The 15,121-nt window shown below is 41.0% G+C and overlaps 1 protein-coding gene across 11 annotated transcripts in view; it reads left to right on the forward strand.

The window, feature by feature from the left end:
* The window catches only part of LOC127632666 (adhesion G protein-coupled receptor L2-like), a 151,737-nt gene that overhangs the window by 24,514 nt on the left and 112,102 nt on the right, over nucleotides 1-15,121 (forward strand). For all 11 annotated transcript variants that reach the window (XM_052111384.1, XM_052111385.1, XM_052111386.1 and 8 more), the window contains exon 2: nucleotides 4,909-5,094. In XM_052111384.1, the coding sequence (XP_051967344.1) occupies nucleotides 4,986-5,094 (109 nt within the window). In that variant the 5' untranslated portion in view covers nucleotides 4,909-4,985. The remainder of the gene's footprint in view (nucleotides 1-4,908; nucleotides 5,095-15,121) is intronic.

Genomic DNA, 15,121 nt, shown 5'->3' on the forward strand with positions numbered 1-15,121 from the left:
AAATGGACAGATAAAGAGATAGTTCACCCAAAAATGAAAATTTGATCATAATTTATTTACCCTTATGTGTTTCCAATCCAATATCAGTTCCTCTCTTTTGTAGAACACAAAAGATGTTTGGCAGAATGCTATCTGTAGTTATCATTAACTTTCATTGTAAGGGAGAGAGAGAGAGAGAGAGAGAGAGAGAGAAAGAGAAACTACAGTATGTAATGAAAATGAATGGTGACTGAGGTTAACATTCCACTTCTCCAAGAAGAAAGAAAATCATACATGTTTGGAACAATATGAGGGTGAGTAAATGATGACTTTTAAAATGAAATGATCATTTTAATTTGGCCTGGACTATCGCTTAAATCCATTTGCAATAGTGATTGTAAATGAACTAGCTCTACTCTGAAGTTGGGATGGAAATTGTAAGGTTCTGGATCTAATTCTGATTCCGCTTAAATTCCAGTTCCTTACTGAATATATTAATGATTCTTTAAGTACTTTTAAAGACACTGCTTTATGACAAAATTATTCATGGGCCTTTTTGATGGATTTGATTAAAAATTCTACTCATAAGTAATTCATTCATGAATCAGATTACAGTGGTCGCACATTGTGTTTGTTGTTACAGGCAACCAGCTGGGCAACTTCAATAGAAAGTTGTGTTGTGTATTTAAACCATTTGTATTATTTGAGGTGCCCAATATTTCTCTCTCATCACATTTAAATGATACTGCAAACTCACAACTAATGCATAATTAATTGTGCTGTCACAATCAGAGTATTTTAGTGCTGTGTTTGATCCAAGTTAGTGAATGTTCAAGAGCAATTAAATAGATAGTTCCCCCAAAAATGAAAATTATTTCATGATTTACTTACCCTCATGCCATCCCAGATGTGTATGATTTTTTTTTTTATCTGCTGAATACAAATTTAAGATATTTAGAAGAATATTTCAGCTCTGTAGGTCTTCACAATGCAAGTGAATGGGTGCCAACATTTTGAAACTCCAAAATCCACATCAAGGGAGCATAAAAGTAATCCACATGACTCCAGTGGTTAACTCCATGTGTTCAGACATGATATGATTGGTGTGGGTGAGAAACATCAATATTAAAGTGTTTTTTTATCATTAATTCTCCTCCCTGCCCATTAGGGGGCGATATTCATGAAGGATGTGAATCACGAAAAATAGGAGTGAGAATTGACTGAGCAGGGAAGAGCATTTACAGTATAAAAAGGATTTAAATATTGATCTGTTTCTGACCCACACCTATCATTTAACTTCTGAAGATATGGATTTAACCACCAGAGTTGTCTGGAGTACTTCTATTTTGCCCTTAAGTGGATTTTGGAGATTGTTGGCACCCATTCATTTACATTGTATGGACCCAAAGAGCTGAGAAATTCTTCTAAAAATCATTGATTGTGTTCAGTAGAAGTAAGTCATACACATCTGGGATAGCACGAGGGAGAGTAAATTAATAGATAATTGAAAATTGTGGGTGAACTATCCCTTTAATGAAGTCAGATGGAATGAAAATCATTCCGTTCCATTAATTTATATATTTTTTGTAATGGAACCAGTTCTAAATCAGAACCGGTACTCAATTCAGAAACCCAAGGTAAACAATCCTCTTGTGTGTTTTTGTCTTTAAAAAATGCAATACAATTTAATTAAAATATGAGGAGGTCCATCTGGAAAATCCTAGAAATCTGAAATTCTGCTCTCCCTGTCCTTTACATAGAGTTTGTAATAGAATGTAATTGCTTCTAAAAAAGCATTTGGAGAGTTTTTTCTTTCTTTCTTCTAGAGAATCTATTGTTCATTTAGTGTTTGACATTGTCGTGTATGTGTCCTTAACACACCTTTCCCCCGGACGTTCATTAGGTTTCTCTTGTTTGATTTGAAGATGTACAAAAAACTGACAGTGTCCGGATGGCAAAGATAAATGTATCACAGATGAGTCCGATTGGATGCATTCAGGGTGACTCATGTGTTACTGTGCATTAACCGGCCCACCGCTGGACCATTGATTGATTTCCTCTAGCGTTTCTGGCTCAGTGGGACACTGTCATCCGATCACTGACCTGATATTCCAGCATTGATACAAAAACATTGCAAACAAACCCTTCACAGGCAGGTCTTGATGATGGGGTGTGCTGCTTATGGTGGATTATGAATATTTAGCATGCCAGCTTGTGTGCATTGTCCTGACGTTAGGTGTTTGAGTGCTATTGTGTGAGTGTGTGTCCTTGTTTTGGGCCCATTTTTTATACACTTGTCATATTCTTTGAGCATCAATCTCATGGCTCTTTTTGTAGTTCATTGAGAGCTTTGGGGTTAATTCAGAGGTCAAGCGAGACTTGCAAGCTGTCAATCTTGCATTGTAAACTTTGTAAACTTCCCCCGTCTTCCCCTAACCCCCCTCAGCTTTGCCTCTTGCAGATTATTTCTGCACCCACCCTTCTGAATGGGTTACTCCTCCTCTATTCTTTGGTGGGTCTCACTCCCACTTGAGAGAAAGACGGCCTCATAATTACACATCTGCCCTTTGTTTCTCTGTTTTGGCATTAACATGTTAAACTAGTCTCTCAGCCCTGATTGCAACTGCTTTCTTCTCTCCCAGAGAACTGGAATGATCTTCCAAAGTTCCTTTTTTTATTTCTCCCACCAGTTTTGTTGAGGAAACTTGAGTGTTGCTAGCTTTTTGGAGCAGATGTGCAAAGCTATGAAAAAGCCCTCCAGGTCCAGACCTCTCAATCGATCACAGTCCTTTTACAGCTGTTTTGTCGTTAGTTCATATGTAAGCTACACAGTTGTGTGATTCTTTCACTATAAACCAGCAGCCCTGTTAGCTTCCCAATCAAAAGAAGTGTTGGGATCAAGCAAACCAGCCTCAGTCCTTTGTAGATGAATGCTAGCTGTCTTAATTTGTCATGATTAGAGATTTTAATTTGATTTGCGAACTGAAAACACACAGAACAGCGGCAACAGCCTTCCCCGCTGTGCTGTGTCAGCATTTGAGCGCGTTATTTGTTTAAAGAACTTAACAGGTGTTGATCGGTGGTCTTTGCCGCAGCTTAGGGAGATAAGGCATCCCGCAGAGGGGAGAGACCTCAACATGTTTAATGAGGAGCACGGGAGTCAGGCGAGCCGCCTTCGAACGCACCGCAGCTTCTGCAGACTGATCAGCATGTTAACCGCTCACAGCATGAGACTGCAATATGAAAGTACGGAGCTGTTGTCGTTTTTTGTCGAACACCCCTCGACTATGTAGGGGATCAACCCTCATCCTTTATGTATTTATTTTCCTTACAGCTAACCTGCTGTGAGCCGCCACCATTACTTAGCTAGTAATTTTTTTTAACTCAATAAAACAGTTTTTGGTATAAAATAAATAAATAAATACAAAAATAGGAAAAGAAAAGGGAGTTTCAAAAATTTTTTAAATCCTGGGAATTTTAACCCAGTTAGTCTCTCTGGTATTTTGCTAATGCTAACGATGCTATGAGAACCATTTAGTCTTGCTCTCCTTGTATAGCTTATATTTATGTAGAACATGCCCCTAACGTTTTCTTAATCACTTTTTTTCACCCCAGAAGTGTCAAAAATCACGAGTTTTTCAAAAGACAAAATCAAAAGTCATGTTTCTTTTAAACATCAACCATGTATCAGATATTTCTTCCAGGATTCCTAAAAATGTCAATAGAAGCAAATGAGACAACTGTTGTCATACGATTTTACAGTAAGAGCTGTAAAATGAATGTGGGCAGCATCTTGAAAGTATTTGATGACAAATGTTGTAGTTCATATTGAATTTCATGACTTTTGAGTGCCAAAATGTTTTTCTTCTTTTTTGTGGCTGTCTACACTGGACATAGCAAAGTGATTCTAAACCGTTTATTTGTCTTGTTGGTAAGTTTAGCGGCATTGTGTGCGAAGCAAAATGGAACGGGACAGCTGTTTACTGTCAGCACGACACGCCACAATGGTCGCTTCCAGTGTAGCTTTATTGATTATGATGGGATCTATTAGCTTTTGACTTGATGTGCTGCTCGAGTCTGGTGTAGATAGGGTGCATGGTATTGTGGCAAACCTGAGCACAGTTTTAGACATTGCTGAAATCTGCTGAAAAAACTAGTAAGAAAGTCTGAGAAGCAGGAGACTGTTCCACTTGTTCTCTATTAAAGACAAAGGATTGAGATCTAATTTTGCTTTTCTCATGGATATGTATGACAATTCCATTAGTAGAACAGACATTGGGAAATGCCTTGTAATGCAATGATATATTCAAAGTGGTGAGATATATTTATTGTATCTTCAGCAAACTGAGGGGGGTGCGCACACTGTTTTTAATGGGCTCCTAAGTGGCTCGTTACTGCAGTGACGATGTCCCCCATGAGGCTGCGAGTGTGTTTTATTGGAGGCTGGTGGATGGTGTAAACATCCAAAGAAGGAAAACATTTAATAGATGAGATACTGTATACGACTGAGTCATCTCAGCTCTCAAGCAGAGAAGTTCTAGGTATGCATTGGTGTCTTTAGTGGACAGTCTGAGAGCCAAAAAACCTGTTCCCTCTCAGAAAATGACATTAGAGGAACCGGTTTGGGAGGAGAGTAAGATAAACAGTGAAGGCCAGTCCTTGAGGTAAATAGATTGTTGTTTGTAATGCGGGAGGTGGTGTTTCAGGTCTCAATCAGCTTCCAATGGAGGGTTTCCACTCCTGGGATCTGATTTGTGTGAATTTGCCCTCTGTTTCTACTGGGGGAAAAAAAACAAAAAACAAACAAAAACCCTGTGGAGGAAACTGAAGCAAGAGAAACTGCAGCAGTTTAAAGGAGGACGTTTGTATGCCTCAGGAGTTTTTCATCGACTGCTTGAACGCTGACAGCCCACTGTGGTTTTCTTGCAGGCTCTTGAGGTCAACGATGGTTATCTCTGAAAGTGACTTCCCCAGATCGTTGTGACTACAGTGATTTCAACCCAAACATGTGGAAAGCGCCTGGTCTAGTCGGAGCCAGGATGGGGCATTCAGAATGGAGGTCTTTGGCTGTATGTGGCCTGCTGTTAGTTTTGACGGTTGTACAGAGTTCTGACGGTAAGTCTTAATTCAAAATATCACAAATCTTTTTAAAAAGCAAGATCTTCATGGCTCAATATAAAGAATGACCTGGTGGCCAGGCCTGGAGGAATTTGATTATTTATCAGAGGTTGCTCTTTCATAGCTCAGGAGCTTCATAGCTTCATTTAAGAATCAAAATGTCTCAAAGGTGTCTCCTAAAATACTTTAGAAGAAAAACTAAATAGATACAAAAGAGACAACTGTTTATAAATAATAAGAGGATAGAGATATACAATGGAAAGTGGAAAGCATAAATCATACTATTTGGTTAGTATTTAGTATTTGATGATATTGTCTGACTTAGCAGACAAACATGAGATCCATGTTAGACAAATCCATGTTAGATTACTAAAGTCTTTTCTGGAGAAAAATCTGAGAGTTCTGCAAAAGTCTCAATTTCCTCTCTATTTAATCACATTGCTGTCTAGAAGAAACACTTGATATATAAATGAGATCTCTTTTGGGGTTTGGCTGTGTTGCCATTATGTTCACTGATCATACACATGTGCTTCTGTGTTTCTCAAACATTTGTTTTTTGTGTGTGATGTCGTGAAAATTGTTTTGTTTTTATTTTGTATTCTGCTGATGTCATTAAGGTAGAGAGTAATCTTGCTGTCTATATTTGTGATATTCTTGGAAGCATCGGTTGGCATGACACAGTGTGACTTCTTTTTCTAAATGTGTTTATAAATTTTTTTGCTGTCATGTAGTTATATTATAGCTGTAATTTCAGCAATTGTTGTTGTAACTGGTTTATCTTAGCTAAGATTGTCAACGTTTAATTAAAAATATGAACAGATAGTGACCCCAAAATTATTTTTACACTTAAAAATGAATGGGTCTTTGCATTATAAAAAAAATATCAAACAAAATAGCATTTATTTTAAATGACTATAACACACTTGTCAAGCAAAGTATTTCACAAAAAGTAGTTTGTTAGGTAATAAATAAATAAATACTTTTCAAAATGAATAATAAATACATATTGTTCAAAATGAATACACAAAGTATTTGGAATCTGGTCAACTTTGTGGAACATGTCCAACTACACCTGTAAGTGTTCTACTGTGTGAACTTGAGGTGAACTGACTTCACTCCACTACAAATCACCTTGACTAATTGGTTTAAAATTTAATTTGCAAATGGCTCAGTTTAAATAAGTTAGAATTATTTGTTTGCATTTGCCACTTGGCATGATATTTTGTTATCTAATGCAATGGCACTTAAATGTCCAGAAGTGTCCTTTCTTCCTGAAAAAAAAAAAAAGTTCCTTTTGTGGCGATGCCAATGAAAATATTGACAGGGCAAGTACAAATATGGGGGGGCGGGGTTCCTTACAGACCGATAGCCTGAGGTTTTAGCAAAGCCTACTGCATTAACACAGGACCAGCCTTTGTTTCCGTTTGCATTAAATTAAAAGAAAGACCATACAGTGTTTTCTGCTTCTGGATTTATCAGTTTTCCCTCATCTCATCTCGGTCTGTTTACTCTCATGTCCTGTTCTAACTATAGGCCTAAACCCAACAACTGCTCATTATAAACAATATCCTCAAGTAAACATGCCTCATTACACTCTGTCCCTGCCGTAATATCTTTTTAATGCATTTTTATAATTGAATTAAATGGGTTACTGCCAAAGCCATAAAAGGCTGGAAGTTTTTGCTTGTGCAGAAACTTGAAAAGATTGATTGCTTGAGGGTTTGGTGCATGTCTCTCACGAGTATATCCTACAAACTTCAAATCTCATCTTTCTGCTTTCATTTCGTGGGCCGAACGCTGTCTATAAGTTTGGATGTAACTACTTTGTATTCCGTGCATCTTCTTTTTTTTAGGGGTGGGGGGATGGGGGTTATCTGAAGCTAAAATGCAAAACAGTGATGAAGTCTTGTAGAGCTATTTTATTGACAGTGTGTCTGTCATTGTATGAAATGTGGCATTGTGCTCTTTGGTAAATGAATCAAGGCTGTATATGCTGAAAGGTGTGTTAGTCTTAACTTCTAATGCTTTTTGTTTTGATAATCATAGTACTATTTCTACTTTGAGCCATCTGTTATTTTATGATACATTTTACATTACATAAAACACATTAAAAGTGCACAAGTTGTTCTAACATTGTGGGATGGAACGTTAAAGGCCTGAAAACAAACTGCAACTCTTTAATATGTAATGCACAGAATTTAACCTTAATTACTCTTGAGATTGACCCACCATTTTGTGAATATTCTGTAAAATAATAATCTGTGGTTTTCATTTTCACAACCATCTTTCTTTAATAAGCATAAGACCATGAAAAAGTATAATCTGCACAAGTACATGAACACAAACATTTGTAGCTATGCAAGCTTGACTATAGACATTGCTTCATTCCAAAATGTGTCAGAACCAAAACATCGCTTTGGCTCAATCTATGGCGTGAATTTGGGGAAAATGGCACATGTGTAAGTGTTTGGAAAACCTGTATGAAAAGAGTAATTTTTTTTATATTTCATTTGATGACGCAAATGTCACAGACATAACTCACTTTTTAATATGTACAAACAGGACAGCACGCTTGTAATGCATTGGCCAAGCATTTACGCCTACGTTTGCGAACTTGCGTGGAGTATATTTCTGGTCTTAGTGAGGATACTCCCACAACAAAACATTTCAATCTCACTAAAGGTTTATTGTCCATGGGATTACTATAAAAGTCAACAGGACTCAAATTGACAAATTTAATTTTACAGTAATGAGGTGCAAGTTTATTGTCTGATAAGTTAACATCATCATTTACCAGCTATTGCAGTTTTGCTTTGAACACCCTGATGCTGGCTTATTTCAGGAGCTGGCTAAGTAAATTTGAAAGAAAGCTTTGCTTTTTCCATCTGGCCAATTTGCTGGCAAAGGGTTGTGAGTAATATGAGACTCTCTTTTTTTACATTATTTTATTATTATTTTTTTTAGGAAAAATGAACTGAATAATATCTGGCTGTGTCATGCTGCCTTGAGCTTAGTCAGAACGACCAGTAGGAAACCGTGGTCTCGAACAGCGGCCACCCGCCCGTATTCATAAAAAACTCTTGATCTCCATCTTGCTTTTATATGACTTTCAGACAGCAAATCACATATCTAAGAATGATCAACATTCCCAGCCGTTTGAAACCTTTTGACAAAACAGAATTAAAGGTTGAACATTTGCTTTATGAGGAGCCAACTTTCACCTGTTGTTAGGTGAATACATTACCCCGTATTTTTCACAGTGCAAATAGTTTCCTCTCATGGTTTCATTTTGCCCTGAGACATGATTGCAATCTTGACCTATGATGCCTCCATTTTCTCCACAACTCAATCTCTTTAGATATTTAAAGGTCATGCCCATTTAATTTTGGATTCTGTACATGATAGGAATAAATACAGGACTATATGTCAGTTATTTGCATGTGTCCAAAACATATGAATTTGTAAAATCCTGGGGTTGGGATGAACATTTTTAATATTGGATAGGGCTGGGTGGTATATTTTAGAAGATTAGAGATTTGCTTTAAAGTTTATACCACGGTATGTATATATATATATATATATATATATATATATATATATATATATATATATATATATATATATATATATATATATATATATATATATATGGCAGCGTGGCAGGACTGCTTTTAAGTTATTTACCCATAAGAGTGATGAAGAATCATGGAGTGATGCAAAAATACAGAGCAAATCTTGTCCCAAATTGTTATTAAGGGGTGTAACTCAAAGCAGAATGTAATAGTCGGAACTAGTTGTTTTACTCAGTTTAGTCAATTGTTTTTACATAAAGGTAACATGTTTTAACACTTGCTGTTTTTACACTAATGGCAGACATATTCAATTGCTGTAGATAATCTTAATAATGGTTTGCGTCCATTAAGTTCCAAATAAAAACAGAAAATTAGCAAATAAGATTAAGTACCTTTTATTTGTACAACTTAATCCACTGGATTATTAAATAATTAAGACATTAAGACATGTTTTATATAAACATTTTGGTTTGAATTTCCAGCAAACAGTGATGTGAAATTACTCATATGTGATGTATACTGTACGTTTGACCATTTGACTATTCCTAGTTATGTTTAAATAATTTCCCAACGGTTAACAGCCTTCCCCAATATATATATATATATATATATATATATATACTGTGCATACATAGCTTTACCCCCTATAAGTGTAACCTGAAAATCATCTTTTCCTTCTTGGAGTGGCTCCTTATTTGGACAGCTGCTGTCCCTCTTGCCTTCAAACTCTGACTGAAATGAGCTGTCTGTCTCTCTGTCTGAAACGAGCCGTCTGTCTTTCAATGAGAAATGAGCCATCTGTCTCTCTGACTGAAATGAGCTATCTGTCTCAACTCTTTAAACACCTCAGTTGAATGGTAATTAAGAGTAAAATATGTCACATAAACGTCTAGAATGGCATCTATCTATCTATCTATCTATCTATCTATCTATCTATCTATCTATCTATCTATCTATCTATCTATCTATCTATCTATCTATCTATCTGTCTGTCTGTCTGTCTGTCTGTCTGTCTGTCTGTCTGTCTGTCTGTCTGGGGTGTGGGTGGGGGGGCAGGTTTGGTTGGTTTATGAGGAAAAAAAATGTTGAGGTTACAAACTGGGTATTACAAGGGTATTATGCAACAAGTGTTTTTTGGAATAATATAAAAATGCAGAAAGTTTTTTATGAGAGTTAGGTTTAGGGGTAGGGTTAGGGGATAGAATCTATAGTTCGTAAAGTATAAAAATCATTATGTCTATGGAGAGACCTCATAAGGATAGCCACACTAACATGTGTTTGTGTGTGTGTGTGTGTGTGTGTGTGTGTGTGTGGGCTTGTTTCAGAAATGTATGTTTGCTGTTGTATCAAGAGAAATAAGAAGGTATATAAGCTTAACCTTTACAATAGGTCTTGGTCAGTTATGTTGAGTTGTTTTTATTTGGCAAATGTTTGTATCAAATATTTGTTTAGTTGTTGTTTTTCTTCCTTTAGCTGTCTCGTATTTCTCTCTTTGTCTGCCTGTCTCCCTTTTGCTGTTTCTGTCTGTCTCTCGAATTCTGTCCATTTCTCCACAGACCGAATTAGAGCGTATCTTTCTGGTTTCTGTGATTGACTGGGTTGCACATGTGTCTCCTCATGTGTGAAGCAAGTATTTTAGGGAAAACTATTTTGAGGTGGTTTGTATTGTAATTTGGCATCTATCCTGGGGGATGCAAGTGAAAAATAAATATAACAAGCTCCTTCTAATTATTTGAATTGATCCAGGAATAATGCTAATGCAAAAGATTCATTACAGATTTGGTTCTTTCACGCAAAGGTTTTCACTGATTAAATGACATGAATCCTGCTGTGAGAATGTGTCATTCCCTTTTAGAAATGGACAAGTGTGGACAAGCCTTTCACAAGCCTCAAAATCCCATCTGTGCAGTCATACTTTGAAAGGAAACATTTAAACCAGTGAAACTGATTATCTTTGAGCAGCTAAAGCCAATTCCCATCAGCCTCAGTCCTGTGACTTTGTGCTCATCTCAACATTATTCCAATATCAATATATATAAATTCTCTAAACCTTTATTTATGAGCCTAGAACATTCTTTATTAAGATCACGGATTCAGATCTTGTATTCTTTTGTTTTTTGTTTCATCCCACAGAGGAGTCTCTTTGTGCCTTTCTTTTCCTAGTCTTGTGTTTTTTGTTTTTGCTCTTACCCAGGGGTTTCCTATCAGACTATGGGATCAGACTCCCCATAATGCAGAGTGGCCGGAGGGGGGTGTGTATGTATGTGTGTGTGTGTGTGTGTGGGGGGGGGGGGTCAATACGCCCGCATTCATCGTCACTGGCTTTCATCAGCCCTTCTCCCTGATCTGTGCGATAAGAGACTACAGTGGGTCGGGGGTAGACTGCTCAAGGTGTGTCTGTTGTCCAGTGTCCTCCTGCAGTCAAGCTCTTTAAATCCTCACTAGGATTTAACCGGGAGGAGATGCTGGCTTTAATGGATTAAGCCTCATCACAGCTGCCTCCTGATTGGTGTTTGCCATGCAAAATTAAAACTAGGACAGTCACATGTTACATGTTACTTTGTTCCCTACTCTTTCTGGGAGGTCTGGTTGATATATACTCTGGTGTCCCATTACTTTTTTTTCCTTCCTTTTTTAAAATATTAGAGGCATACATTTTCTGATTTAATTGGGAGAACTATTAGATATGTGGATAAACTAAAAATAACCTAGTGTGAATAAATTGATTTTCAATTAATTGTAGCAACACAATGCTTTTAATTAATCAGCCCACTTGGCACCAACAATCATGCCATAGTCCAAATCACTGAGATCAGATTTTTTTCCCCATTCTGATGGTTGATGTGATCTTTAACTGAAGCTCCTGACCCATACCTGCATGATTTTTAGATAAACACATGGATGACTGTTGGTGCCAGATGGGCTGGTTTGAGTATTTTTGTAACTGCTGATCTCCCGGGATTTTCATGCACAACAGTCTCTAGAATATTCTCAGAATGATACCAAAAACAAAAAACATCCAGTGAGCAGCAGTTCTGCAGATGGAAACACTTTTTTGATGAGAGAAGTCAACAGAGAATGCCCAGACTGGTTTGAACTGGCAGAGTCCACGGCAACTTAGACTCAGTTGGCACAGTTTTAGCGGCACGAGGGGGACCTACACTATATAATGTATGTGGGTTTAATGTTGTGGCTGATCAGTGTATACACAGAATAGTATATAGATATACTCAGGGTTGGGGAGTAATGAAATACATGTAACAGGATTACGTATTTAAAATACAGAATATAAGTAACTTTATTCCACTACAGTTACAATTTAACTAATTAAATCAAATCCCGGCCTCTCCAGGAACCAGCACCTTATCGTGGTGGAGAGGTTTGTGTGCCCTTATGATCCTGAGGGTTGTGTTGTCTGGAGCCATGTGCTCCTGGTAGGGTCTCCCAAGGCAAAGTGATCTCAGGTGAGGGGCCAGACTAAGAATGGTTCAAAATGACTCATGGATAAAACGGCAAGAGGAGGAGTTACCCTGCCCGGAGGAAGCCCGGGGCCCCTGTCTGGAGCCAGGCCCAGATGGAGGGCTCGTCGGCGAGCGCCTGGTGGCCGGGCTTGTCACGGAGCCCGGCCGGGCACAGCCCGAAGAAGCAATGTGGAACCCCCCTCTACATCCCTTGGGCCCACCACCCATTGGAGGAACCGCAGGAGTCGGGTGCGCTGCCATATGGGCGGCAGTGAAGGCCGTGGGCCTCGATGGACCAGACCCGGGCAGCAAAGGCTTGCTCTGGGGACGTGGAATGTCACCTCACTGGGGGGGAAGGAGCCGGAACTAGTGAGGGAGGTGGAGCGTTACCAGTTGGATCTGGTGGGGCTTACATTGACGCACAGTTTTGGCTCTGGATCCGTACTCCTGGATAGGGGATGGACTCTATTCTTCTCTGGAGTTTCCCAGGGTGTGAGGCGACGGGCGGGTGTGGGGATACTCACGAGTCCCGGCTGGCGCCACTACGTTGGAGTTTACCCGGTGGGCGAGAGGGTCGCCTCCCTACGCCCTACGGGTTGTGGGGAAAACTCTGACTGTTGTCTGTGCATATGCACCGAACAGCAGTTCAGAGTATTCGGCCTTCTTAGAGACCCTGAATGGAGTCCTGAATAGGGCCCCAGTAGGGGACTCCATAGTGATGCTGGGTGACTTCAACGCACACGTGGGAAATGACAGGGACACCTGGAAAGGCGTGATTGGGAGGAACGGCCTCCCTGATCTGAACTCAAGTGGATGTTTGTTATTGGATTTCTGTGCTAGTCATGGATTATCTATAACAAACACCATGTTCGAACATAAGGATGCTCATAAGTGTACGTGGTACCAGAGCACCCTAGGCCGAAGGTCGATGATCGATTTTGTAATCGTGTCGTCGGATCTGAGGCCATATGTTTTGGACACTCGGGTAAAGAGAGGGGCAGAGCTGTCAACCGATCACCATCTGGTGGTGAGTTGGGTCAGGGGTGGGGAAAGACTCTGGACAGACCTGGGAAGCCCAAGCGAGTAGTGCGGGTGAACTGGGAACATTTGGAGGAGGTCCCTGTCCGCGAGATCTTCAACTCACACCTCCGGCGGAGCTTTTCAGGCATCCCTGCGGAGGTTGGGGACATTGAACCGGAGTGGGCAATGTTCAAAGCTTCCATTGCCGAGCCGCGGTGGAGAGCTGCGGCCTCAAGGTTTTAGGTGCCGCAAGGGGTGGTAACCCTCGAACACCGTGGTGGACACTGGTGGTCAGGGAAGCCGTCCGACTGAAGAAAGAGGCCTTCCGGGATTTGTTGTCCCGGAGGTCTCCGTAGGCAGTTGCAAGGTACCGACAGGCCCGAAGGGCTGCGGCCTCGGCCATGAGGGAGGCAAAGCAGTGGGTGTGGGAAAAGTTCGGAGAAGCCATGGAGAAGGACTTTCGGTCCGCACCAAAGTGCTTCTGGAAAACCGTCCGCCACCTTAGGATGGGGAAACGGGGAACCATTCAAGCTGTATACAGCAAAGATGGGACGCTGTTGACCTCAACCGAGGAGGTTATTGGGCGGTGGAAGGAACACTTTGAAGAACTCCTAAATCCCAACACGCCCTCTATGGTAGAGGCAGAGCCGGAGGATGATGGGGGATCAGATTCTATTTCCCTGGGGGAGGTCACTGAGGTAGTCAAACAACTCCGCAGTGGCAAAGCCCCGGGGATTGATGAGATCCGACCAGAAATGCTGAAAGCTCTGGATGTGGATGTGCCTCTTCAACATTGCGTGGAAATCTGGGACAGTGCCTAAAGAGTGGCAGAACGGGGTGGTGGTTCCCCTCTTCAAAAAGGGGGATCAGAGAGTGTGTGCCAACTACAGGGGTATCACACTTCTCAGCCTCCCTGGTAAAGTTTACTCCAAGGTGCTGGAGAGGAGGGTTCGGCCGATTGTCGAACCTCAGATTGAAGAGGAACAATGCGGTTTTCGTCCTGGCCGTGGAACAACGGACCAGATCTTTACTCTCGCAAGGATAATGGAGGGGGCCTGGGAGTATGCCCATCCGGTCTACATGTGTTTTGTGGATCTGGAGAAGGCATATGACCGGGTCCCCCGGGAGAGACTGTGGGAGGTGCTGTGGGAGTACGGGGTGGGGGGTCCCTTCTTAGGGCGATCCAATCCCTGTACGTCCAAAGCGAGGGCTGTGTCCGGGTCCTCGGCACAAAGTCGAGTTCATTCCATGTGGGGGTTGGTCTCCGCCAAGGCTGCGCTTTGTCACCAATCCTGTTTGTGATATTCATGGACAGGATATCGAGGCGTAGTCGGGGTGGGGAAGGTGTCGTGATTCGGTGGGCTGGGGATCTCATCGCTGCTTTTTGCAGATGATGTTGTCTTCATGTCATCATCGGTCCGTGACCTTCAGCTCTCACTGGATCAGCTTGGCAGTCGAGTGTGAAGCAGCTGGGATGAGGATTAGCACCTCTAAATCTGAGGCCATGGTTCTCAGCAGGAAACCGATGGAGTGCGTACTCCAGGTAGGGAATGAGGTTTTGCCCCAAGTGAAGGAGTTCAAGTACCTCGGGGTCTTGTTCACGAGTGAGGGGACAATGGAGCGGGAGGTTGGCCGGAGAGTCGGGGCAGCAGGGGCGGTATTGCACTCGCTCTATCGCACCGTTGTCACGAAAAGAGAGCTGAGCCGAAGGCAAAGCTCTCGATCTACCGGTCAATTTTTGTTCCTACCCTCACCTATGGTCATGAAGGTTGGGTCATGACCGAAAGAACTAGGTCAGCGAGTACAAGCGGCCTAAATGGGCTTCCTCAGAAGGGTGGAGGGCTTCTCCCTTAGAGATAGGGTGAGGAGCTCAGTCATCCGTGAGGAGCTCGGAGTAGAGCCGCTGCTCCTTTGCGTTGAAAGGAGTCAGTTGAGGTGGTTTGGGCATCTGGAGCCGCCTCCCTAGGGAGG

The sequence above is a fragment of the Xyrauchen texanus genome, chromosome 39 (genome assembly GCF_025860055.1).
Source record: "Xyrauchen texanus isolate HMW12.3.18 chromosome 39, RBS_HiC_50CHRs, whole genome shotgun sequence".
NCBI classification, from domain to species: domain Eukaryota; kingdom Metazoa; phylum Chordata; class Actinopteri; order Cypriniformes; family Catostomidae; genus Xyrauchen; species Xyrauchen texanus.